This window comes from Mauremys reevesii, linkage group 1, assembly GCF_016161935.1.
Source record: "Mauremys reevesii isolate NIE-2019 linkage group 1, ASM1616193v1, whole genome shotgun sequence".
Lineage (NCBI taxonomy): Eukaryota > Metazoa > Chordata > Testudines > Geoemydidae > Mauremys > Mauremys reevesii.
This window is the reverse complement of record NC_052623.1, coordinates 43,462,740-43,489,818: the sequence shown is the minus strand read 5'-3', so window position 1 is coordinate 43,489,818 and position 27,079 is coordinate 43,462,740. Positions and strand designations below refer to the sequence as shown.

Here is a 27,079-nt window from a genome sequence, read left to right as displayed (position 1 = left end):
AGGCACCGACCCCCACCCCACCAGCTCCCATAGGCTGGTTCTCAGCCAATGGGAGTGTGTAGATAGGGTGGGGGCAGTGCGCAGAGCCCCATGGTCCCCCCGCCTAGGAGCCGGACCTGCTGCTGGCCACTTCTGGGGCACAGTGTGGTGTCAGAACAGGTAGGAACAAGCCTGCCTTAGCCGGGCAACACCACCGATGGGACTTTTAATGGCCCGATCAGCGGTACTGACCAGAGCTGCCGTGACCCAGTGCCTGCCATTATGCAACCCGGTACTGGGTCGCGACCCATAGTTTGAAAACCATTGATAGAGTCCGAGATCTTAGCCTTCTCCAGCAAAAATCTACCACCTTCATCTTTATTTACATCTAGAATTTGTAAATTGAATCTTTTGTGAAACAATATTGCTACACCTGTTTGCTGTAGAGGGGAAATTGTTAAACATCCCTTCCCCACATATAACCCCTCCACAATTTCTCTGCCTCCAAGTCATTAAGGTAGGTTTCCTGTAGGAAGATAATATCTGCTTTCAGCCTTTTTAGGTGGGTGACAATTCTTTTTCTTTTTCTTTTTATCGAATGATTAACCCCTTTTATAGTCCAGGAAACACTATTTATTATAATAGCCATAAGGAGTGTTTAGGTCAAATATCTCTTTATCAGGCACCTGAATAGTGTCATTGCTTGGGTCATTGTTACTTCCAGATCTTAGGAATGGTATATCTGGGTTTCCCTTCACTGCCATGGGGGCATGAAGGGGAGGGGAAAGGGGAGAAGGTAAGGCAGACCTGGAAAGGTAAAAGATGGGTATAATGTGGGAAACAAATAGGAAAAACTGAATAAAAAGAAATGAAGTGGTCAAAACTGACCACGGATCACTTAAAAATACATAATTCTTATCCAAATGGAAATAATACCTCAGTCCAGGGGGTTTACAAGGGGATGACCTCGTCACTCACTCCCCCCACCTCTCCAAAACACCCATGTAGGGTATAGCTGGTTTCCCTCTAACTTTATAAAGAAGAACTAGTCTCATATCAAGGGAAGGAATGGTTTCTGCAGTGTTCACAACAACAAAAGGGGAAGAAAACTAGTGTCTAAGGAACAAGTCTATAGGAGATACATAAGAAAGGTATACAAATAGTTTAACCTTATTCTAATGTAACGGGATCATTTGCAAGTAAGTGTTCATTGGCAGAACAGTTCTACCTAAACTTTACCCCCTACAGTTTTGTCCGCACTTGAGTATTGTGTGAACTCCATTGCCCAATAGCTAAATCAGCTTAACATTTATTTCATCTCATTTAATGAAAATAAAAACTAAGGGCTAGTCTACACTTACCAGCCGGGTCGACGCGGTGAGTTCGACTTCTCGGAGTTCGAACTATCGCGTCTAATCTGGACGCGATAGTTCAAACTCCAGAAGTGCCGGGGTCGACTTCGGTACTCCACCACTGCAAAAGGCGGTGGCGGAGTCGACCTTGGAGCCGCGGACTTTGATTCCGCGGCGTCTGGACGGGTGAGTAGTTCGAACTAGGGTACTTCGAATTCAGCTACGCTATTCACATAGCTGAACTTGCGTACCCTAGTTCGACCCCCGCTCTTAGTGTAGACCTGCCCTTAAATAAACCACCTGAACTAATATTATTGGAAAAGACAACTGACGGTCTCATACTCGCAGTATCAGTAATTTGGTGAATCATAACCAGCAATAATAATTATTCTTGGATAGGATTTTAGGAGATCAGATTTATTCACCATGGAGAATTAAAAAGATTCATCATTAAACTAAAATCTTGATTCCGTCGTTTAGATTTGGTATCTTTTATAAGTATATCTGTAGGGCAAATTGATTGAATATTTCCGGATTTACTATAAACCCCGAATCTCTGAATTAGATGGGGATGAAACCAAGTAAAATAATCAGGCAGGAATTTTTTTTTAAAGGGGGGGGGTGAGGTAAGGGGTTGGAAAAGGTACCAGGAGGGAGAGTGCCTCAGGTAGGAAATAGCATCACACTACTCTGTTGAGCCTTGCCGAGCCATAGGTGTAAGGGGTCCCCAGGTCCGGTGCAGTGAGTTGCTTGGAGTCAGCATCACGAGGTGGATGGTGCTCCCTGTGCACTGAAATCATGAGTATCTTACCTTCCTCTTTAACATTGAAAGTAGCAGGGAAGGAAACAAAGTAGTCCAAACCCAATCCTTTCGCTAGGGCTCTTGATCTATTGAATTTAGCCCTTTTTTCCAGCATGTCCTTGGTGTAATCCAGGGAAATAATCACCCTGTGTCCTTGTTAGATCTTTCAGTTCATGGGCTTTTTAAAGAATGAGTTCCTTAATACTGTATTTTTAAAATCTTACAATTATGGCCCAGGGCTTTGCATTTGGATGGGGCTTGGCACAAGATAGCGGTGAGCACTCTCAATTTCTAAGTTTGATTAGAGGCAGAGACAAAAGTGCTGGCAGTATGGTGGATAAAAATTCCACAGGCCTCCCTTTTTCCAGTCCCTCTGGGAGACCCACGAGTCTCAGATTTTTCCCTCAAGATATCCTTAACCTTCTCTTGTAGTGCTTTAATAGTTCTTTCCTGTTGCTCTGCAGTTATATTCATGCTACTCACCGTGTTCTCTTGTGAGGAGATTCTGTTCTCAACGTTCTCTACTCTTGATGCCAAGCCTCGCAAATTTGCTTGGCGCATGCTAGTAATATTTTTGATCTCCGTTGTATCCTCATATCTTTTTCTCAAGATAATCTGCTCGCTTGAGATTTGTGGTAGCCAGTCCATATTTTCATCTGGTTTCAGAGAGGCAGCCTCTCTCTGGTCAGCTATCCTGACTGCAAGAGGGCTGCCCAATAGTTTCTGCTTTTGGGTATTTTGTAGAAAGTCTGGAGATGGAGCAGCATCCATAATGGTATTAAATCGGGGGAAAAAAAAGCTGTAGAATAATATCTGATGAAAATTACATGGGGGGAAAGAAAGTGATGGTGGTGGATTTTTGGAGGTGAGGAAGAAAGCTGTAAAGTGAGGCATCCACTGTCCTCCAAGTAAAAAGCAACAGAGTCCTGTGGCACCTTTAAGACTAACAGATGTATTGGAGCATAAGCTTTCGTGGTTGAATACCCATTGTCCTCCAAGTGGCTCCCAGAAGCAGGCTACTCACATTCTTAAGGTTAGGCATGTACTTAAGTATGTCTCTGCTTCCATTAACGGGGATAATAATACTCTTCCACCCTTTGTCTGTCTTGTCTGTATCGGGCCCAACCCTGCATACTCTTGAGCACATGCTTAATTTTGTGCACAGTGACCTCAGTGAGACAGTTAAGCACATGAGTAAGATTTTGCAGGGCTGGAGCCTTAGACTGTAGACTCATTGGGGCAGAGACGCTCTTAATATGTGTTTTTTTTTACTGCACTTAGCATACTGGGACCCTGATCTCAGTTGTCACCCCTTTGTGCTACTGTAGTATTAATAATAGTATAAAATCATATATATGTAGGACTTTTTCATGTGCCTCACCAATAATTTTTATTTCCTGGATATCATTGCTCAGAGTGTATGCCTAGAACACCATTTTTAATGTATCTAGAAATTAAATATATGGGGGTTTGGTATGTGTATGTATTACACATTACATAGGGAATTTAATTGCATTTTATATATAGTAAAATAATTTCCTTTCTACTCCCCCTCCCTGCCCCCACCAATGTTATGCGGTATCTATTACTTCATGGCATATTTTAGGAATGAGGCAATTAGTAAACAGGTGTGATTAGGTTTATAGGCCCAGCTTGGCAGCTGACATTGACTGGCAAGAGAAAATAGAAATGCAAATCAACTCTCTCAAGTTCTGATGCAGACCCATTATCAATAGCACTGTGTAAACTACCGGAGAGAAAGCAAGACTGCCTCTGGATCTGAGGCTTGGGGCGGCCCATGGATGATGCACACGCATTGTGCAAAGTGTCAGTAAGAGAGGCTATTTATTTATTGCATCCGAAGAAGTGGGTATTCACCCACGAAAGCTCATGCTGCAAAACATCTGTTAGTCTATAAGGTGCCACAGGATTCTTTGCTGCTTATTTATTTTTCCACTCTCCTGCTCAGCTGATTGAGCAATACATCATTTTTAAATTGCTTTATCTGTTTGCAAACCTGATTAACTTGTATGCTGCAGGATCCACTCTCTTTTTCCTCTTCTTGGCTCCCACTCACAGATTAGTTTAGGAAATGGTTAAGGACAGAGGCCAGTGGCTGATCTCAGGCTGATCTTGAAATCAGCAGGCCGAAGTCTATGTGGCTGTTATTGTTATGTAACCACCAGGCACAATTCTGCCTACGTATCGGAGGAGTTCACAACAAAGGGCAAGATTTGTATGTATGGTAACAGGTCTTATGGCTCATAATGCTGCACCTCACTATTGTAAGATTAAGCTCAATTTATTCTCTTTTTCCCTGAAATAGGATAAAATAGTTAACTTGGAAACGGAGTTTATACAGTGTCCACTAAAACTTACAGCTGAATGTGTAGCCAGTTAGGGATACAGTTGGCTCTAAACATGGTGGTTGTCCACGCACAACATGGTTAACATACAATTAGCAAGCACAGAGGCATAAGTGTTTTAATCATGTATTACATAGGCCACTGGCAAAGGTGAAATACTTTCACATTGCATAGATCAGTGGTTTTCAAACTTCTTTTCTGGCGACCCAGGTGAAGAAAATGGTTGGTGCCCGTGACCTAGCGGAGCTGGGGATTAGGGGTTTGGGCTGTGGGAGGGGCTCAGGGCTGGGGCAAAGGGTTGGGATGCAGGAGTGAGGGCTGCGGGGTGGGCCCAGGGGTTAAGGGTGTGGGAGGGGGCTCTGGGCTGGGCAGGGGGTTGGGGTGTGGGATGGGGTCAGGGCTCTGGGCTCAGGCCGGGGATGAGGGATTCAGGATGTGTGGGGGGGCTCTGGGTTTGGGGGGGCTCTGGGCTGGGCAGGGGGTTGGGGTCTGGGAGGGTCAGGGCTCTGGGTTCAGGCCGGGATGAGGGATTCAGGATGTGAGGGGGCTCTGGGTTTGGGGCTCAGGGCTGGGGCAGGGGTTGGGGTGGGGGGGGGGGTCAGGGCTCTGGGTTTGGGCCGGGGATGAGGGATTCAGGATGTATGGGGGCTCTGGGTTTGGGGCTCAGGGCTGGGCAGGGGTTGGGGTATGGGAGGGGGTCAGGGCTCGGGCCGAGGATGAGGGATTCAGGATGAGGGGGGGCTCAGGGTTTGGGGGGGCTCAGGGCTGGGCAGGGGGTTGGGGTGTGGGAGGGAGTCAGGGCTGGGGCAGAGGGTTGGAGTGCGGGGCTGAGGGCTGCAGGGTGGGGCCAGGAATGAAGGGTTCAGGGCTTCGGGGAGGCTCAGGGCTGGGTCGAGGGGTCTGGGTGTGGGCTTACCTCAGGCAACTCCCAGTCAGCGGCGCAGCTTCCTGCCTATCCTGGCACTGCAGACCGTGCTGTGCCCTGGAAGCGGCCAGCAGCAGATCTAGCTCCTAGGCAGAGGTGTGCAGGCAGCTCTGGGTGGCTCTCGCCCGCAGGCACTGCCTCCCCAGTTCCGTTTGGCTGTGAACTGGCCAATGGGAGTGTGGAGCCGGTGTTCAAGGTGAGGACAGTGCATGGAGCCCTGTGCCCTTTCCCCCCACCTCAGAGCCGGACCTGCTGCTGTCCACTTCCAGGGCACAGTGCGGTGTCAGAACAGGTAGGAACTAGCCTGCCTTAGCCGGGCAGCACCACCGACGGGACTTTTAACGGCCCGGTCAACAGCGCTGATCAGAGCTGCCGCAACCCAGTGCCTTGAATTCCACGACCCAGTACTGGGCCGCGATCCACAGTTTGAAAACCACTGGCATAGATTATACCCCCTAATAGCACCATTCTGTACAAGTTGGCCACTCCTCCTCCTCCTCCATCACTATGCATTAGGACGTATTTGAGTGCATTGAGCCATGTGATACTGGTGCCACACACCCTTATTGAGGCAGTATGAATTAATTGCCTGGATTTTCCCATAATGCACAGGCACACACACAGGCAGCCTGGTAGGTGGTGACATCTGAACATAGTTAACAAATGATTGTAATGTGAAAAAAAGTTGCCATGTGGACAGAATTGTTCTCAAAATGGCATCCTCCACATACAGTGTGACTCCCATACAGCTCCATGGAGGACTCCATTTCAAAGAGCAAAACAGTGGAGGACCGCACAGTGTGACCTCTTGCACTGTACGTGCATGGCCATGCTGGCAGGGGCTGAGAAACTTAAAATATCCAGACTGCACCGCTGCCCAGAGGAGACCCTAGGAGTACAAAGTTTGTGTTCCAAAGTATGAAAGTACTGCCTTCAGCACAATGAATAAGCTACCTGTCTCTCAGCCATGTTGGAGCTTCTCTTTGTATCTTAACTTAGCACATGTTTAAGCAAAGAAAGACCTTATATGTCTCTCCACCCCCCAGCTCTTCTCCTTGATATCTCCCATTTCCCTTGAGCTGTAAATGAACTAATATTGGACTAGCTTTACTGTCCTTAGAATCTCTTTGTGGCCACAAGATGTTTCTTCCTGCTGCTCAGCCATTGTCAATTTTTGACACTATGCTGGTGTTTCATTGGTTTAGGCTACTTGTTGGTTTCTGTCCCAGTGTTTTCAAGAATGTTGAATTGGTCTTCTTCAAATAGGAAGAAATCTTCTCCTGGCTTGACAGTGAGATTTAAATGCTAACAAGCCAGTGGCCAAGTGGAACAACTGTCTCTCCAGGACTTTGTTCTCTGGTGGTAGCTCTACAGAAAGTGTTTTTGAGGGGAATATACCAGCATCAGAAGCGGACCTCATAACACCAGGCTTAAGACTCTCACTTAGTTTGACCAATGAGTTATTGCCTTGGGGAGCTGGAGATAAAGAAAAGTTTCCTTTGAGATTGGCTCAACCACTCTGTTGCCACAAAGGAAAGGCTGAAATTTTCCTAATTGCAACATTGTTCATTTACTTAGACACATTTCTGAAATTTCATAAGTTTTTCACTAGTGTGGGGGTGACCTGGCTAAACTCCAGACTGGGTAATAATTCTGCTTACCTAAATTCCCCCTATAGTTTTACCTCCGTTCCGCTCCCTGGTCTAGATAATTATTATTGTTGGAGTGCACTGTTAAACAGATGCTGTTTCTCTCCTAAATGGTGGCTGCATTTCCTTGAAATGGTCCTTTTTTTGTTTGCATAATTTTTTTTAAGTACTTTGGCCTCTTGGAATTGAAGGCAATAACAAGAAGCTAGTAATTGTTCCTAATTTTTTAAATAAATTCCCTTAAGTTTTAATATTCCTTATTCTCCAGAATAGGAGCTCTCCTTAATTTTTCCTTTCAATGGGCTCAATGTATTTATTGCAAGAACAGAGCATAAGTATATACTTGCTGTTGTAAGAACAGAACTCCCAGTATAGTAAACCTTAGCAAACTATAACAAAAATTTAGTTTTTAGACATTAGAGGTAGTTCCTTTCTTCCAAAGCATGACATGTGAAAGCACAATCTTAAACTTTGTCAGGCTTATCTTTCATGAAGCTTTGGTTCGTTTTAAATTTATATTGTCATTTTTTATGGAAAGTATTTTTCATCAGCTTGTAATGTTAAAACGTTCAAGTTTTGAGTTACTCTAACTTTCCTGTCTAATTGTAATGAAATGAATTCCCCCACTCCCAATGAGAACGTAATCTCCTACAATGGAATGATGTATAACAGAAGCCACTAGTGATGCTAAAAGCATGTGTGATAAAGTACACGATATAAAAGTCTATATTGTACTGAAATCCATGCTTATAGAAGTACCGCACCTGAATTCTAGCAATGTAGAACCTTCCGCGGGATGAAAGAATCAATGTATGGAAAGGTTCATAGAGGTTTAAGGATCCTGTAAACCTGAATCAGAGACTTGGGAGACAAAAGAAAAGGGAAAGTGTGTGTGTGTGTGTGTGTAATATATATATTATTTCATATTTCCACCTTAAAGTTGCCAACACAACCCTCCAAAATACCCTTTGCTGTTAAGCCAGAATCTATATAGAATGACATAGATAAACATGAGGGAATCCCTTTTCTATTTAAGATTGCCTTGGTTCTCTTTGTGCTGTAAAGAAGAGCTTCCGTCAGTAGTGCAGTTTGGAGCTTTCACTGTTACCATACCTCATGAAAACCATCAAAAAGAATGAAGAATAACCAAGCCCATTGGTGTTTTGGCATCGTGATGAAGTGCCAGCTGGAAGACATTGATTAAAGAGCAGGCACTGGTTCTTGAGCATTGGTCGGCAAATGCTTGGAGCAAGTACACAGATACGCTCACTCTGGGGAAAAAGAGTTGGAAAGGCAACTGGGTTTTTCTGTTGGCTGTTAATGCTCCTTCCCCCATCAGCTTACTCATTGATGTTAGTTGTGCAGAGGCTGCTCCAGCCCATTGCCAGTGGGAACTGGAATTTCATGGTACAGCAGCCAGCAAGAGCAAGCCAGATCAGTCACACCATCACCGGTTCATTCACCTGCACGTCCACCAATGTAATATATGCCATCATATGCCAGCAATGTCCCTCTGCTATGTACATCGGCCAAACTGGACAGTCTCTAAGGAAAAGGATAAATGGACACAAATCAGATATTAGGAATGGCAATATACAAAAACCTGTAGGAGAACACTTCAACCTCCCTGGCCACACAATAGCAGATCTTAAGGTGGCCATCCTGCAGCAAAAAAACTTCAGGACCAGACTTCAGAGAGAAACTGCTGAGCTTCAGTTCATCTGCAAATGTGACACCATCAGCTCAGGATTAAACAAAGACTGTGAATGGCTTGCCAACTACAAAACCAGTTTCTCCTCTCTTGGTTTTCACACTTCAGCTGCTAGAAGAGGGCCTCATCCTCCCTGATTGAACTAACCTCGTTATCTCTAGCCTGCTTCTTGCTTGCTTATATATACCTGCCCCTGGAAATTTCCACTACATGCCATCCGATGAAGTGGGCATTCACCCACGAAAGATCATGCTCCAAAACGTCCGTTAGTCTATAAGGTGCCACAAGACTCTTTGCTGCTTCTTTAAAAAAGAGGCTGTGTGGTTTTTGTTCATGTGGGTGGGAACAATCTAGATGCATGTAAACTCAGTGGGCTTGTTTTCTTAATCCTGCATTTAGAGGTAAGAGTTCCGGCTGCAGTCTAGCAATGCAGTGCAGATCTGTGTGATCCTTTTTGAATGCTTGGATAATCAGGCATGTTCTCCATGTGTGCATGGATGAACACCAATGGAATAGGCTGAGCCAGACTGAGGAGTTGGTTGTGTTCATGAAACTTTTCCATCTGAAACCATAGCAACCACTACAAAAGTAATATTGGAAACAGAACTGAAATACATTTCTTCTAATAAACATCTCACTTTTTCCCCAGAACTAAGCCAAAAGCCATTTAAAAGGAAAAGATCGATCATAAACTGGGCCTTTTGGCGTGGTCCAGGCACTCAGCTGGACAATATACCACTGTCTCCAACATCTCCTGTTCCAGGGAAACTCTTTGGTCTGTCGCTGCCAGCCATCTGTGAGAATGACAATCTGCCCAAACCTGTCTTGGTAAGTCACAGATTCTGTGCTGGCTATTAAATATTTGGGATTTCTTTGAATAGTAAATGAGAAGGTTGGGGGTTAGGTAGCCAGGACACTGAAATGATCCTCCGTAGGGAAACCAGAAGGAAACGTTCTCTCCAGTTTTGAGCCAGAACTTTGGCTGTCAACACAAATTGCAGCAAATGTTTGTAAAATGTGGTCAGACCTGGTTAATACAAATCAGTCTGCAAATTGTATGTAATCAGGCTGAAGATTTTTTAAAACTAATCTATCTTTTCTGCATGGGCCTGGTTCTGTAACTCTCTCTCATGCAAGTAGTCCCTACTCCTCAATAGGAGTATGTACTACTCAACAGAAGTGTTGTGGAATCAGGCTCCTAAGTCTAAGGGCCAGATCTTCAGCTGGCGTAAATCAGGGGAGATCTTGTGGAGTCAATGGAGCTACATCAATTTACAACAGCGGAGGATCTGACTCTTATGCTTGCCTTGGTATGTTCTCCCCACATCACTCAGGGATGTTCATACCAGGACTCTTCAGGACATTCTAGAGCATTTTTTGTTTTCTAGCTGCAGTCTTTATGAATTTTGATAATTTTAGGGTATCCAATTTAACCCTCCAGAGATGAGCTCTAGTTTACCTTAGGAATCTATTCTAGAACTATTAGGTCCTTCAAGCCCAGTGCAGCCACTGAGGTGTTCTGAGAATCTCTCTCAAACTTGAATCCTTTGGGAACTTTTGTTTGGGAAAAGTAAAGTTACTGGGTGCACGGACACCACTTGGTACAATTAGTAGTTTGAGTCTGAAAAACTTATGTTGTTTAAGTCCCAAAAAGTGACTTTCATAAAATTCATGCAGCTTCCTTGGAGAATGAAACACGGCATCTGGGATGCTATATGGAGAAGGGAAAGCTGAGGGCGTTAAAGCCCCACACAGGTTGCAAGTGTCTGCTTTAAAGCATTATAACCTGCATTCTAATATGAAAGGGTTGTTTTAGTTTTTATCTTACAAAAAGCGGGTCAAACCATTAACTCGTCGCCCTAAAACATTGACCACTTTGGTTTGTTGGCCAAACCTTCGTTCTCAAGTTGAGATCTTGCATTGCAGGATTTAGCTCATTCTTAACAAATGAGCTCTAATCTTTGCAAAGAAAGGGGAAATACTGCTCTGAGTACTGCTGGTGTGAATGGTGCCCCTATAAAGGTATTTGCACGTAGATGGACAGTTGGCTCCCAACTTCTGAAAGAGGAGGAATGTAGACTTTAAAAATAGTTTCCATTTGGCATATTTGCATTGCTGCGCTTCAGGAAGACCTACCCAGCAGTCCAGACTGCAAAATTAGCCAAAAGCTACTTCTCAGCCATTACAGTTCTAATAACTCAATTTAATGATGATACGTTCTCCACCAGCCACCTGCCGTCAGCTCAGAGATCCTTCCTTAAAACAAACCGTACTCAATTGCTTTGTGACTGACTTATTTTCCTTGTTTTAAATAGTTTGGTCTTCAGACAAGTAAGTGTGTGTGTGTGTATAGAATATATATCACTATTTTAAAAAATTCCTAAATGAAACACTCCATGGAGTAACATAATGGTCACACACAGTAAGGGTGGCAGAATAAGGGCTGACTCTTAATTAGGATTTAGAAGTGGAGATTAATATGAAATGAGAAGTACCTACTAGCTATGATTAAAATTATGATAGGCTGTTCAGGCTACAAATTGATCATCAGCTGGGTCAGAAACCTTAGCACATAGTTTGCAGCAATGCTGAACAAACAGGTGAACGGAGGCTTGACACCTCCCTGTGAAGCATCTGGCTGTAGCCACTGTCAGACAGGATACTATGCTAGATGGACTGTTGCTCTCTTCCTGTACAGCAGTATAAACTGGCTAACATTTGCACAGTGCTTTGAAGAGGTAATGTGCTAGATCAGTGTTGAGTAATATTATATTGGGTGAGGATATTCGCACAGCTTGTTTGGAGAAATGTTTTCTCAACTCAGTGCCGCAGACCATAGCTTTAATGAAGGTTGGGTGGCAAAGCCCATGGAATAGAGAATAAACCCTGATTTTTTTTGACTTGTGAATCTTTGTGGGATGTTTGCATATGAGGAAAAAGGATAAAACCACATCTTAATAGTTAACAGATAAAGAAGCTGTATGTAAGGAAGACTATCTGCCTCTTTAATTTTGCACAGGACATGCTTTCCTTCCTTTACAAAGAGGGGCCTTTTACCAGGGGTATTTTCAGACGCTCAGCAAATGCGAAATCCTGCCGAGAGCTCAAGGAGAAGCTGAACTTGGGAGCTGAAGTGCACCTAGCTTGTGAATCCATATTTGTGACCGCCTCAGTGTTTAAGGTATGGAAAGAGCTTTACTCCTCCCTCCTTGAGGGCGGGGGGTGGAAGGAGGGATATGACAATGAGTCAATTTGTTTTCTGCAATAGGAGTTTATTATTACTTTTTAAAAATTGGCCTCCGATCTCATTTAGAACCTGATCCTCCTAGTCCTCTAGCTCTCCTTAAAGTCTGTGGGAGTTCTTTGCAGGCTTGGGCCCTTATTCTGTAAAGATGCTATAAACGACAAGACTGTTGTGCTTCCCAAACTATTCAGGTTTATTTCTCTGTGGATTATCTTTGCATAAGGACTAGTATGTTAATAACAGTATTGTTTCATGCAGAGAACATCCAGAATTCATAACCAGCCTATTTGGAAGAGTTTTGTCTGATGTGTATTTCTATATAAATCTCAAATACGGACTGGCATATTTGCCCTGTTGTTTTATTACCCTTCACATGTTTACGTACAATGGGTGCTTGTAATCTCCATTGATATATGTTCAAGTAGTGTCTCTAGTAGGTTTTTTAACAGAGAATGCTATTCCTCTTGCTGCCATTCCTGATGCCTATGAGTTGTTGCCTGTCATCATGTTGCAATGGTCTGCCCTCTAGTGGTTGGAGGTCTTAAAATGTGCTGCTGTTAACTACTGACTGTAAATTGGAAATTCTCCATTAGCTCAAGAGATCTTGAACAATTCAAGGAATTAAGTTAGATCCCTGTCTTGGGGTTTGCATGGAATCAGATTCCTCCTTGTGCTGTGCTGCTGCTGTTAATGTTCACTGGAAAAGAGAGACGCTCTCTGGATAACATGTAGACATAAGGAAAAGCACACCTGCTTCTTTTAAAGAAATCAAATGGTGGTTGTGAAAAACCACATCTACTGGTTTTAGAGTGTACAGAAGAGAAGAAAATAAGACCTGAACGTGGAATAATATCTGTGCTTGTAAAGATGGTGAAATATCTTCCCCAAACTTTTGCACAAAAGTGTTTTGGTTTCACCCTTGCAAATTGATTGACACTCTCCAGATTTTGTTTTTCTGCACAATTTGACACGAGTTTTTGTCTTCAGCCAGAACGTGTGAAATTTGTATTCTCAATATAAAGCCATTGAATGAATCTGACTCATGCTTGCACCTTTGCACAGGGAACACCACTTAAATCGTTAAAATAGTGCCAAAATGGAGCCAAAATGGTGCTGATCCTCTGCCCTGGCTTTACCTCACTGTGCCTGTTTTTCACATCACAATAGAGTTTGTTTTGTTTGGGGAAAAGTGGCCTATTTAAGGTTTAAAACAAGCATATGAAAAAGGGCAAAATTTTGGGGGTGAAATGAGCCCACTTATTTTGTTTGTAGCAAAAAGGGTGGGGGGAAGCATTGTAATACTTGTGTCCATTTCATTGCAAATATTTTGCACATCTAGTGCTCAATCCTGCAAAGTGCTGAGCAGCGGGGCCCTCACCCAACAAAGCATTTCAACATGCACTTAACTTTAAGCATATGAGTTATCCTATTGGCTCCAGTGGGACTATTCCCGTGCCTCAAGTTAAGCAACTGCGGAAGTGCTTTTTTGATCAAGACCCTTTTTGTTACCACAGATTTTAGGTGGAAATCATAATTTTCATTGCAGTTGTCCCAAAACTAGATGGGGAAAGGGGGTGTACATGTCTGATGTCAAAGAAAAGCCTGTTTGTGTATTATGCATCATAGACATGGTTCAAAAGTTCGTGTGGTAAAAGCATGACCCCATTTAAGGCTGGCAAAGTCGGTGGGATCTGCTGAGAAAGTGCTAATTGTACATTTAAGCTGGTAGGAGAGCAAATTTTCCTGCCACTTGAAAACTTGACAGAGAACTGAATTCATGTACCATGCTCTGGGGGGACTCCCCCTTGATTCACTTTGCTTTAATATTCTTTGGAAGTGCCCATCTCAGACCTTGTATCTAAAGAGTTTCCCCAAGGTGTGAATCAAGCATCAGTGAAGAATATTTCCTGCCACTTGAATGAGGGAGCCATGCAATATGCAGCTACTCTGGTTCATTATTTATAGGAACACTGGAGACCAGAATTGAGCTCTGTGTCTGTAATTCAGGGAAGTACAAGCCTTATTCTGAAGAGAATGGGCAGGCAGAACTAACTAACTTTCATTTTTATCATCAGAATCAATCTGTTCTTTGGCAGTCCTGTGACAGTCACAAACTGACCGCAAAATAATTAGTACATAAACACATGATAATATGGGCCTAATTCGGCACCACTGAACCCAGTGGAATTTTTACCAGTGATTTCAATGGCTCAGGATCAGGCCCTATAGGAAAATTACTGTAAAATGTATTGCTTGTCTACACTAGAAATTTGTACCGCTTTAACTATACTGGTACAGTTAAGGTGGCACTGCCAACTTGTGACTGCAGTTATATCAGTATAAAGGTGCTTTATACGAGTGTAGCTACTCTCATACAGGAAGGAGAATAACTGTGGCAGTATAAGTTGCCTTTATTCTGGTATAACTATATGGTTAAAAATTACCACCCTCCAACCAGCATCATTTTACCATTAAATCTTATAAGCATAGACCAGGTCTTTCTGTGACATGTGTAGGAAAGTAGCTGTGTGTTTGTAGTCTTCTCTTCATTCTTGGAGTGCAGCAAGGGTGTGCTCCTTACTTAGCCAGATCCGTGACAAGCACTGTAAACATTTTGCTGGGATAAATGGGGATTGAAGATAATCAGATGATTAGTAAACTGCAGGCATCTCACGGTATCCAAATAACTGGCCCCTGAGCTAATTCGCTGGCGCAGTGAAAACAGATAAAGCATCAGAAATGCATCCCGTTTGACAAAAAAGGTTCAGGAGAGGGTATGAAAATATTAATCCTAAACGTAATGCAATTTTGTTCTTAATTTTAAGAGCTTTACTGCTTGCCTCAGTGGCTCCATGGAATAAAATGCACACCAGCCAGTGCTGTCGCACCAATACATTCTCTCAGATCTGTGTAGCTTATCTTTTTTCCTCCCCCACACCGCTAGCTCACATGTTTTTATTGTTCCTCTCTTGGAATAAGGATTTTCTTCGGAACATCCCAGGCAGCATTTTTTCATCCCAGCTCTGTGATAAGTGGGTCTCTGTGATGGATCGAGGGAACCATGAAGAGAAGATAAAAGACATCCAAAGGTAGAGTTATTTATATTGCAAAAAAGTGGAATCCTGCAAATTAGACTTTTGACAGGCCCCAATTAAGGAAAGCGTTTAAATACGTGCTTAAGTTGCCTCCAATTGAGGAAAGCACATAGGCACGTGCTCAAGTCCCATTGACATAAAGGGGCTTAAGTAATGCTACAAGTTAAACACATGCTGAAGAGCTTTCCTGTATTGGGTGCTTTCCTAAATCATGTCCTTGGTACCTATGTGCCTGCTGTGGGAGTACATGCCAGTAAGCAGATTTCAGTCATTTCCTTTCACCAAGACCACAGGAGAGTGTTTATAAATATGCTCTCAAAGACCAGGACTTCTGCCTGCTACCAAAATAGACTGAGTTTGTTTTGGGTGGTTCAGGAGCTTTGGCAAAAGGGGTGCAGCAACTATTCAGTTCCACTCTTCTTTATTTTATTTTATTTTATTTTATTTGCATTCGTTTCAAACTTCAGTGACTGTTGTGAAGCCGGGATTGTGTCATAGTGAAATATTGGAGTCTGGCAATGGTGGAAGCTCCGTTGCTGAGGATATTAAAATTAGACTGGGCAAAGCACTAGTCCATGCAGGTGGGAGGGTGGACTAGGCGACCTATTAGATGGAGCCATGCCAATTTACGTTAACAACTGGGTATCCAGAGCAAATGACTGAATTTTGCAACTGAGTGAACCAGTGAGTTGACAACTAATTGAACAAAAGAACAAATAAAGATCACAAATTGTACATACGCGTTTGTGACAGTGCAGTGTTAATTATTTCTTAGACTAATTCACAGTATATCAGCAATTGTTCTGAATTGCACCATATTAGAGGAACGCAATGAAGTTTGAGTAATGAGAGTACCTGCTGGGTCTTTTCTTAGAAGCTATTGAAATAGTAACTATTTCCTGCTTTAACCACTAATCCACATTGCCTTCCTCCGATTTCTGTAGTTGCATCAGATGCTAGCGCTAGTGAGTGTGGGGGGGAAGTGCTTTCTTCAATTGCTTTTGATGGGTTTTTTTCTTTCAGGCTAATAGAGCAACTCCCCAGAGCCAATGTGGTTCTTTTACGTTACCTCTTTGGAGTACTGCACAGTATAGAAAAGCAATCTGAAGACAACCAGATGACTGCATTTAATCTAGCTGTGTGCATCGCACCCAGCATGCTGTGGCCTCCTGCTCCCTCCAGCCCTGAAACAGAAAGCAAATTCACCAAAAAGGTGAGTGAAACCTCAGTTTTGCTAAGGAATCTCTATGTTCAGCAAGGTGATGATAATTAGCACCTACACAGATCAGTGTTTCTCCTCTTCAAAGCCCTCTGCAAACATTAAATAATTCATCCCCACGCTGCCCCTGAAACAGAGAGAGTGAGATCAGAAATATCCAATGCATTTGTAACAATCACTTCCTTCTAGAGGTGCTGTTTGTTTAAGCTGGTCTTAGAACCGTTTTCTCTGTATAATCGGAGAAATGTAGGGTGAAAAGGGACCTCGAAAAATTATCAAGTCCAGCCCCCTGTACTGAAGCAGGACCAAATAAACCTGTAAGGCAGTCGGGGTGGAAAAGATGCACAGGAAGGAGTTGGCTTAGGGCCTCGGGAAACATTATCCCCAAGGAGAAGATTGTAAATGGCAGTAGAGAAGGAGCCGAGTGGGATCCAAGCACAATCTATCCATCCAATTGCCTCCTTCACAAGATGGCGCTGCTGAAGAGGGTGGGATCTGGCACCATTTGGAAGCTGTTCATAAAGGCAATAATACAGATGAGCCTAATGAGAGGGATGCAAAAGCAGAAACTTGTAAATACTAGTTTGAAAATCCATCCATTGTAGGTTCATTTCCAGCTGTGGGGGAAGAAGGGTGTAGATGCAGAGGCCCTGTAATGGCAAAATTGGAGGCAGTTGCCTAAAGGTAAAAGAAATTTCATCTGCTGGAAGCCTGTTTATCCGTAGGGAACTAACCTAGTTCTTGAAGTGTGTGTCGCCGGGGGACTGGCTGTTTTTGTAGGGCTGGGGTGTGGTGATCTGCTAGGGGTTACTGTGCCATAAAGGCAGGAGAGTTCCTGACTACTGGGAGGTGAGGGCAGGTCAGGATGTGTGGATGGAGCAAGTGCCACCCCATTCCCCTCCACATATGCCCTGTCCTCCCAATGTGATCGCCTACTACCTGCCAGTTTCCTACCCTTCCTCTGGTCTGTTCTCCAGCCTGGGAGAAGCTACTGTCCTTGGAAGGCCGTGCTATGGGTGGGAAGAACTGGTGCGGAAATGACTGCATGCCAGAGCCAGCAGGTGAGAGGAGGTAGACGGAGCATGAGGCCTGCAGGGATGGTGTGGGAAGTGATCTAGTGCTTAGTGAAGGGGGCTAGAGTTAGCAGAGGCTCAGTCTGTGCAGAGAGAGAGCAGGACCTATGGTGAGGGAAGCTACAATGGTGATGAGAGGGGAAAACACCAAGGCCGGGGGTGCTAGAGTGCTAGTCTCTTATAGTGCAGAGCCATTTATTACTCTTGGCATTAATATGAGCACAGGGAGAGCAAGGATTGGTTTCATAATGAGAGGTACCGACATGGGGCCATTCACATGTTCCAGGGAGTCCAGAGTGACCTCTTATAGATTTGGCTGTTCCTTTCTCAATCTCCTAACAGTTGTGTTGAGATCAGTGGCTGGAAGTTGAAGCGAGACAAATTCGGACTGGAAATAAGGTGGACTTTTTTAACAGGGAGGGTAATCAGCCATTGGAACAACTTACCAAGGGCTGGTGGATTCTACATCACTGGCACTTTTCACATCCCGATTGGATGTTTTTCTAAGAGGTGTGCTTTTGCTCAGACAGGGAGTATTTGGGGGAAGTCCTATGGCCTGTGTTACACAGGAAGTCAGACTAGATGATCACAGTGGTCCCTCTGGCCTTAGAATCTCTGAAACATGTCCAGAGGAGCCACCCATCTAGACCTGCTTTGAAACAAATCATTACCTGCAAAATTTAGCACATGCTGGGTAAATCCAAGGCTGGAGCACCATATACAGCATCAGCAGAGAGCCTGTAACATGATATTTGGGAGCAACCTTTTCATTCAAAGGAAAAGCACATAGGATTGGTTGGGTTTTGTTACCAATCTATAGTCCTCTCAACTCAATAGTTCAAGATCTGTATAGAGATCTCATTGCCACTGATTTGTTGCAGGTTTCTATTCTGGTACAGTTTCTAATTGAAAATTGCTGCAGGATTTTTGGAGAGGAAATTTCCACCCTCTTTGGGGACATGCTGATACGATGTGACAACAGAGAGGATGGCTCAGGTAACATATGTTTCATTCATATTAGCTTAACCCATCCAGTCAGAAGATTCAGTACATTCTTAGGAAGGCTGTTATTTTCCACTCATATAATCTGTCCATACAAAATATTACTCAATGTACACAAATGCGTACACAAACAGGCACTCTCCCTTAGTCAGTGATGGTGATAGTATAAGGTGCATGATAAAAAAAAATTACATAACTAATTCAGTCACTCTTTTCACTCCATTTGGCATGATCTATATAACACACTTTGCCACTCGTGAGTAATATGGTTGTCCCAAACTTCTCATGTATTCTCTAGTGTAATGTGACTAAATTCTCCCTCAGTTACACCACTTTAAATCCATTGGCTTGAGTCTACTTGCTATGCCGTCACTGAAACTAGAACCTCTCATCATATATTGGCTATAAATCTTCTACTTTCTGGAGCACAATAAAATTACACCCTGGCTTCTTCACATATCAGAGCAATTGAATTGAATGTTCATAATGTTACTGATTTAATAGCCTGTAATTAATTTATTATCCATAGGTTGATTACTAGGGAGTATCCATAAATTCATCCCTATTCAGCACAGCACTTAAGCATATGTTTTTAAGTCCCTATGCTGCATTGGGGACCTAATAAAATGAATTTCTATTCCATCTTACAATGATCATTTTGGAAGAATTCTAAACTTTTCCAATTTGGCCACTTGTCCGGTTTAGGGACTTTCCAAGGACAAACAATTACCGAAGGGAAAGAATACTTTTGAAACAAAATGTAACTATGTCGTCAGAGTCGTTTGAGCATGGACATGCTAATGCTGCTTTCATCCTCTTGCAGATCTCTCTTCCTTTCATCTGAATGATTCTTCCTATGACAGTTTGGAAAATGAGCTCAATGATGACGTTGACTCTTCATTTAGTGACTTGATCAAAAAACGAGGTCAAGATAACAGGAGCCGGGACTCAGTTTTGACTCTGAGTGATTGTGACTTGGACCAGCCTGAGGTGGAAGAAATTACAATTCAGCTGCCACCCAAATCAAAACCAGTGCGAATTTCTACTGGATCACACCACGAATCTGTATTACGGGATCACTCTGAGAACGAGTCACTTCGCTCCAGTACCTCTGGTTGCTCATCAGTAATGGTCCCGGATGCTCTCAAAAGCTTGAGAAGACAGAGACGCTGCTCAGAGCCCACGATTGGCCTTCTTGCTTCTAAGTTCAGCCACGTCAGTGAGGTTCATGAGAACGCAGTACGTAAAGCCAGCTGTGACGCAGTGCTGTCGCACGTAGATGAAGACTGTCTCAAGCAGCTTCGTTCATTACAGGTGGAAGGGCAAAAGCTTATTAATCAGAGTTTGGTTATGGGGATTGATGTGGGTCAGAGTGGCACCATGGGCCAAAATGGTGAAAAGAAAGACTTGTCCAATTGCCTCCTGCCCCCACCCCTGCTGAGATTAAATATTTGCTCAAGAACTAGCTGTTCTAGTTTATCTTCTCCCGGAACGTCCCCATCTGGGTCCTCAATGAGTTCCTTGGACAGTGCTTTCTCTCAGTTTTCAGACTATTCAGTATTTACTCCAACTGAAACCTCCTCTCCTTTAGATTGTGCTTTTCAGCCTCAAAAGAAACATGGAGAGCTTTCTCCTGAATTTAACCCTTTCTCTGGAGTACCCCTGGGTGCTAGCCTCAGTTCTTTTCCTAGCCAAGCCAGCAGCATCAGCTCCATTTGTGCTAGAAAAGAGAGTCAAAAAAGCCCTGTAACTCTTCATCCCAGCACATGGCTAAAGAACGGAGCCTCCACAATGAAAAATTGGACTCTCCGAAAAAAGGAGAGAGTGTCCAAGCAAGAGGAGAAAAAGAAGAGTGTTGTTAAAATAACTTTGGAACCACAAGCAGATTCTTCAGATGCGTCAGAAGATAACTTATGTCAAGAACAACGGCAAGTTTTAAAAACACTTATGTCAACAGGAGAAATTAATGCTGCAGAAACAGTGCAGGAGGGCAACTTTTCTTCTTCCTGGAGGGGTGGGCAGCTATGCAGCTCTCCACTTTGTGCAGGGGAAGCCAAAGACAAGAGACTAAAGGCATTGGGGCTGTTGGCTGAGCAAAGCAAGGAGGAGGAAGAGGAGGAGGCAAACTCTCTATTTGTTCAGTCACATAAAAGACAGCTGTCCAACACTTTCACTCAGTGCACAAATCAAAGGGCTGAGCATGCCCGTGAGCCAGAGGATGTTGTCAATGCTGGACATGAACTTTTCGTCAAGGACAGCTTAAGTAAGACTGTGATTTCCACAGATTTAGGAGGCCAGCAAGTGACAAACTCCAAGAACGACAAATCTTTGCCAAGCACTGAATCAAAAAATATTGATGAGTCCAAAAGTGGCTTCTCTCGGTCTCCAAAAACCACAAAGGCAGTTGATGACTGTTTGTTTAAACCTGATGTTAATAAATGTCTTCAGAAATCAGAGGAAGGGACCAAGGCCTTGGTCCAAAATACAAAGGAATGGCCAAACAAGCATTGCAATGATTCCAAGTTTGAAGAGCTTGACCAAAGGTTTTTTGCCGAGGAGTCTTATGTTTAAAATCGCCACCTTTGGGACTAATGTCGGATCTGCTTAGGGTTTAATATCCCAAGAAATGAACTTTCACATCGGGGCTACAGAACTCATCCTGTCATTATGGGAATTATCAAAGTAACTTCCCCACATACTGATATTGTGATTAACTACCTTTCCTGGGACCTTCCCAGATTCTAGGAATTGTTAAGAGAAGCGCTCAGATCCAAGACACCAGCGAGTGCAGTAGTGTCTTTGACATAGAGTCCTCCTCTTGACCACTCGTGTTAAGCTTTGTAGATGTAAGTCCGTGTCCTTTGTGGTTTTGATGCAGTATACATGGTCAGCATAGATTCCATAACTGTGGTATTCTACTACTGTTTTGAAACTATGACGGTTATAACTTTCATTGCCCTCAAGGAAGAAGTGTCATGCTTTGTATGTTAACAAGGTAACTGTTCAGTAGTTCCAGTCCTCTCCGTCTTGCAGCAAAAGAAGTGACATTAAATGTAGACGCTTGTAACTAACAACTCCCAACTCTGTGTGTTTCGTTTATTGTATTCCATTGGGTGTTTTTTATGTTTACCTTGTGAATAGTTTATTAATATAGCTGTAAAATGGCATGTATTATTGCAAGCAGAACACATGTAATTTTATTATGCGCTGTCTAAATCATCTTATAATATATTTAAAGTAATGCATTATCTAAAATGCTTTGAGTTTGTATAATATATCTTGATAAATTTTGCTATTATATATGGTCTGAAATAAATGTGTATTTTTGTACTTGCAGAACTGCTGCTAACTTTACAAATTCCGTTTTTGTTGTTATGGCACTGGTATTGGTGTATGCATTCAATGCTGTACATTAAATAAAATCCATTCTGTCATAAAGTCAACCAAAACAATTTTCCAAAGAACTCTTCAGTTCTCTGGCTTTAAAGTCACATCTATTTACCAGTGGATTGTGATGTTAATGATGGTTCTTAGAAACCTACTTTGTTTTCCCCCCTTTTTTTTTTCTCTCTAGGTTTTGACATTTGCTTCTGTAGTAAATGCTTTTGTTTTGTTTACTAGAAAGAGATGGTATATTTCAGTTTTGGCAAAGAGAACAAGCTGCAATGTGAATACAATTCAGTAGAACTTCAGAGGTCAGTTCTATGGGTTCTTTCTTGCCTAGTGATATCAATGGGAATTTTGCATGGGAAAGGATTGCAGGATTTAGGCTTTACTTTCTGTACAGCACCATGCATATAAAGTGTATCTCAAACTTACAGAACTCAACATACTGATAATATAGTTAAAGAATAATTCCTCTTCCCCTTCTGCTATTCCCTAAGAGGCATATTCAAGGGAGAATCAGGTGTTTTCAGCTGAACTCTAAAATGAGATGAAGAGTCAAGGATAGGGAGAAGCAAAAGGGCCTTTTCAGATAATGTTGTTTGTAGTATTGTAACCAAGTTGGTCCCAGGATATTTCAGCTAATAGACGTTTGGCTGGGTAATGGATCCTGTATGAATATTGGCAAAGTTTTACAGAAGGCTAGAAGTGTTGTATTCAGTCACACTGGGGCAAGATTCCAAAAGCACCAATGGGACTTAGGCACCTAAGACTCTGAGGTGTTTTTGAAAATGTTACCTGCTGTCTAATGCCACAAGCGGCTGCAAAGAGTAGTCTATGGAAGCACTGCACCACTTCACCAGGCAGAACAAGCAATCTGTCTGCATATCTGTCAAGTGGAATGACTAATGACTAAATACTTCAGGCAAGTAAAACTGTTTGTGGGATCAGGCTTATAACCACCATCTGTTCTCTCTCATCATCTCATAAATATATATAGCTACAGTTATTTGATTAGAAGTGTAGTACACAAAATCTGACCTTAAAACCTTGTTCACAAGGGTGTGTGTGTGTGTGTGTGTGTGTGCTGGGTCCTCGTATTTATCAGCACTACAACCCATGTCCCTTTTTAAAAGAAAACAAAGCCCTGATGCCATTTTTCAATGACAGAAGGAGCCACTCTGCATTCCTTTTCAAACTGCTCAAAATAGCATTGCCAGGCAATTTTCAATCAAGTAGCAAACATTGATTCATTGCACCAATAATAAATGTTAATAAAAACAGTCTTTGCAACATAAGCATTTTATATTACCAGTCATATCTTACCGCAGTCATTTCCTGCTAGCCTAAAGTAAAAGTACATTCAGTGCTGCCTGGATGTGAAGCCGATTGAGAGTTTGCTCGTGAGCTATGTGTCATGGCATAGTGCTTTCAATATTACAAATACAGCGAACAAGCTGGATGTTGGATCAGTACAGTTTAACATGTAGAATGCACTGTGACAGGCATATTCTCGGACACTGCCACCCCCAGCATAACGACTGAGAAACTTGATTGGATCCACAAGGTGCTGGACAGCTATAGGCTAAAGAGGGAGTGTATACTGGGATAAGCCCCGCCTCCCTCTGGGTGTTTTGCTGCCCATTGGCCAGCTAGAGAGATGTGAGCTGATTGTCTCATGCTTCCCACAATTGTTTCTTTTAAATCCTGGCCTGGGTTTTATCAGCCTCTTGTCCCATTTTAAGTTGAACCCAGCCTCCGTCTCCAGGGTTAGTACAGGGTGTAGTGGGTCTGACTGATCACCTATGTAAGGGGTTGTGAAGGAATTTTTTCTCATAGGGGCCAAATGGGCTGTGGCCTAGTAGGTTTTTTCACCTTCCTCATACCCTCATGGAGACACCACGAAGTGAAATGGTGTCAGAGTTTAATGTGAGGAATCGTGTGAATGTTCATCATAACTTGTGTCTGGTGCAGATTAAAAAGCCAAACAGCCAGTGATCCGAGAGTAAGAAACATGGCATTTTGTTGGTGGACCCCAGATCTATGGAAAAAGGAAGACCTGAAGTCCTTGCAGACAGGGATCCTTTCCTGGTACCTTCTGTCCCCTTTGCAGGGGGAAGATGAGAGGATTCAGCAGAACAAGCTGAATCCTTGGGGTAGGCAGTGAAGAGTCCATGGTAGGTGCCCTGAGTTATGGCTCTATGGCAGGTGCCCTGTAATCCTGCATTAGATTCCCCTAAATGTGTAGGATGGGGCAGATAGTGCCCCTCTCCCATGTTAAATTCTAATAAAGCTATAGCCTGACATTTAAAATCCAGCCCTGTGTCTGTCCTCACTCACAGACATTGTCCTGATCAGTCGCAAAGGCCCTGACTTAGAAAAGCACTTACACAAATGCTTAAGTCCATCCCTGTTCTGGAATGCACTTAGGCGTGTGCTTTCCTGAGGTGGTGCTAAAAAGAACAATAATGCTTAGGACTTTATATAGCATTTTACATCTTCAAAGTGCTGTTCAAGCAATAACTAACCCCTGAGAGGTGAGCAACTAATTATCCCCATACAGAACTTACAGGAGAGCTCTACTCTTAAAAGTGGCTCTAAAAATGGCACTGCGGGGTTGCATGTTTGTGGCTCACTGATTCCATATCAGATTTGCTCAGTTTACAATTGCAAATTTTTTTTCTAACTCAGCTCCGCAAACTCAACATGGGAACTGAGAATCAAGCTGGGTTCTTCCCTTTTTACACATCATCACAAGGGTCTGCAGAGCAAGTAGTACCATCTTTTCTGTTCCATTCCAGTTGCCCTGATCCCAGGCTGAGCCTGCAGGGTGGGCTGTAGTTAACAACAACAAAACCCACCATAATTTTACTTATATTAAAAAAAAAAAAGTCTTGTCTGGAGATGACTGATGCACAACATGGAACTCCATTATCCCATTTTTATGGTCACACAGAAGGGCACATTTAGGGCCCAGATGTAAGTGACCCTTGTGCATAAAGAAGGCACAAAAAGTAGTAGTAGCTGCACAAAAGTCTCCTGTAATTGCAGTCTCTGGGCTCTGGAGTGGAGACCTTGCTTGCTTCTGTTTCCCCCCTGAGAAGTAAACTGAAAAGTGGGTGGAGTCTGTCACGGAGTGTGGGGGAGTCAGGCCCTGCACCCCCGGGCTCCCTGCCGATTCACAAGGACTCTCAGCCAGCCAGGAAAGCAGAAGGTTTATTTAGACGACAGGAACACAGTCCAACACAGGTCTTGCAGGCACAGATACCAGGATCCCCCCGGTTAGGTCCATCTTGGGGCCTCACAGCCCCCCTCGGGGATCAGAGCCCTCTCTCCCTGCTTCCCCTCTTTCCCCAGCCAACTCCAGTCTGCCCCCTCCGGCCCCTCCTCTCTGCTCAGCTTCTTTCCCGGGCCAGGAGGTCACCTGACCCCTTTGTCTTCAACACCTTTAGCCAGCACCTTTGCCGGGAGGGGCCCGGCCATCCGTTGCTAGGCGACAGAGTGTCAGGCATTTGCTGCATGGACTTTTGCTGCTAGATACTTAGGATCTGTACCCAGCCCCCAGTAAGACCAGTCCCACTTCGTCACAGAGTCATAATGGGTAGAGCAGATTGTGCCCCTGATGGGGTAACAGGAAGCACAAAGCATCAAGAGAAACTACCTGTGTGAGAGGCACATTCCCTTTGATGCTCTTCCAAGAGGAGTCCCTGCTATACAGGGCTCTGGCATAAATGCGACGCCCTAGCCCTGAGCAAGTGACTGGTTCCTGGTTCCCAGTGTCAGGCTCATTCTCCTAGGTGTGCTGCCTTTGCAGGGAAAAAAATCAGATAATATAAGACAACAGCTGACTCTGTACTTGGATAAACTGAGTGCATCAAGCAATGACTTAGATCAACTGAGTGAACGATACAATAGACTCAAAGTTTATATTACAAAAATACCAAATTTGTTTTTGTAACATTTAATGTATGGAAACAAATCATGACATGAAAAGTTTTGGCCTACCTCTATCATATGTATGAGCTGGAGAGGAATTGCTCGTAGACTTCAAGCCCACTGGAGTCCCATAACCTTTGCTCAGGATTCCTTTTCTATCAACAGCCTTTTACTGAATGAATTATGTGGTGCTAGGGAGCAAAGTGAATGAAACTGTGTCTGAGAGGGTCAAATGCAGCCATAGAGAACTTTATAGAATAGTCATAGTATTTACTCCTATCCTACAACATGGTTGGAGGCTAACTGTACAAAAAGCTCCCTACCCCACTACAAATCAAGGGAGAATCCAGGTTATCTGCCAACTTACTTTCACCTCCATTCTTTACAGAACTAGTATGGCTACAAGTAGCATCTCATCTTAGGCTAGGTATAAATTTAAAAGTGATGTCAGCATAGCTACATCAGCCAGGGGTATGAAAAAACCACAATCCTGACCAACCGAGCTATACTGACTAAATTCACAGCATGTCCACAGCTGTGCTGATGAAAGAGGGCTTCTGTGGACATAGCTTCGGTACTTGAAAGCTACAGCATCTTCTTTTGTTCATTCCTTCTGGGGCACCTGGCATTGGCCACTGTTGGAAGACAGGATACTGGGCTAGATGGACCATTGGTCTGATCCAGTATGGCCGTTCTTATGACTTTACTTTTCTTCACTGAACTGCTCAGCTGTCCACTGAAAAGATTTATCCTTACATTTCCCAATGGTACTTTGCCTCACAACTCCTGTGGAATCTCCTGGGAGTTGAGTGGCTAAAATCTATAGAACACCTTGAAAATGTAGGTGACAGCAGATGCCATAACTTATTTCTGTATTATTTGTATAACAGTAGTGTGATGGGTTCCGTTACAGAGACCCCTTTGGGACTATCACCTGAGGTGCTGAGATTACCTGTGAGCCCGTTTTCCCTGTCAGTTTGCGACTCCAGAATCCTCTCTTGTTGAGCCAGACACACTACTCCGCTGCAACACAGACCCAAGGGTCTGAGCCATGCCCCCAAAACTGCTTAGCAGGTTTCCTACCTCCAGCACCCAGACACCCAGCTCCCAATGGGATCCAAACCCCAAATAAATCAGTTTTATTCTTTTTAAAGCTTATACAGGATAAACTCATAAATTGTCCACCCTCTATACACTGATGGAGAGATATGCACAGCTGTTTGCTCCTACAGTTATTAATCACTTACTCTGGGTTTAATAATAAACAAAAGTGATTTTATTAAGTATAAAAATTAGGATTTAAGTGGTTTCAAGTAATAACAGACAGAACAAAGTAAGTTAC

At 43.3% G+C, this 27,079-nt stretch overlaps 1 protein-coding gene across 7 annotated transcripts in view; it reads left to right on the top strand.

Annotated features, from left to right (window-relative positions):
- The window catches only part of ARHGAP20 (Rho GTPase activating protein 20), a 101,162-nt gene extending 79,671 nt beyond the window's left edge, over window positions 1-21,491 (top strand). For 6 of the 7 annotated variants that reach the window (XM_039519232.1, XM_039519199.1, XM_039519243.1 and 3 more), the window contains 7 exons: window positions 9,434-9,612; window positions 11,804-11,965; window positions 15,008-15,117; window positions 16,147-16,336; window positions 17,320-17,403; window positions 18,297-18,411; window positions 19,241-21,491. In XM_039519232.1, coding sequence (XP_039375166.1) covers window positions 9,434-9,612; window positions 11,804-11,965; window positions 15,008-15,117; window positions 16,147-16,336; window positions 17,320-17,403; window positions 18,297-18,411; window positions 19,241-20,988 — 2,588 coding nt within the window. In that variant the 3' untranslated portion in view covers window positions 20,989-21,491. The remainder of the gene's footprint in view (window positions 1-9,433; window positions 9,613-11,803; window positions 11,966-15,007; window positions 15,118-16,146; window positions 16,337-17,319; window positions 17,404-18,296; window positions 18,412-19,240) is intronic. The other variant, XM_039519215.1, reaches the window with a different exon arrangement.
- Window positions 21,492-27,079: the final 5,588 nt, after the last annotated feature.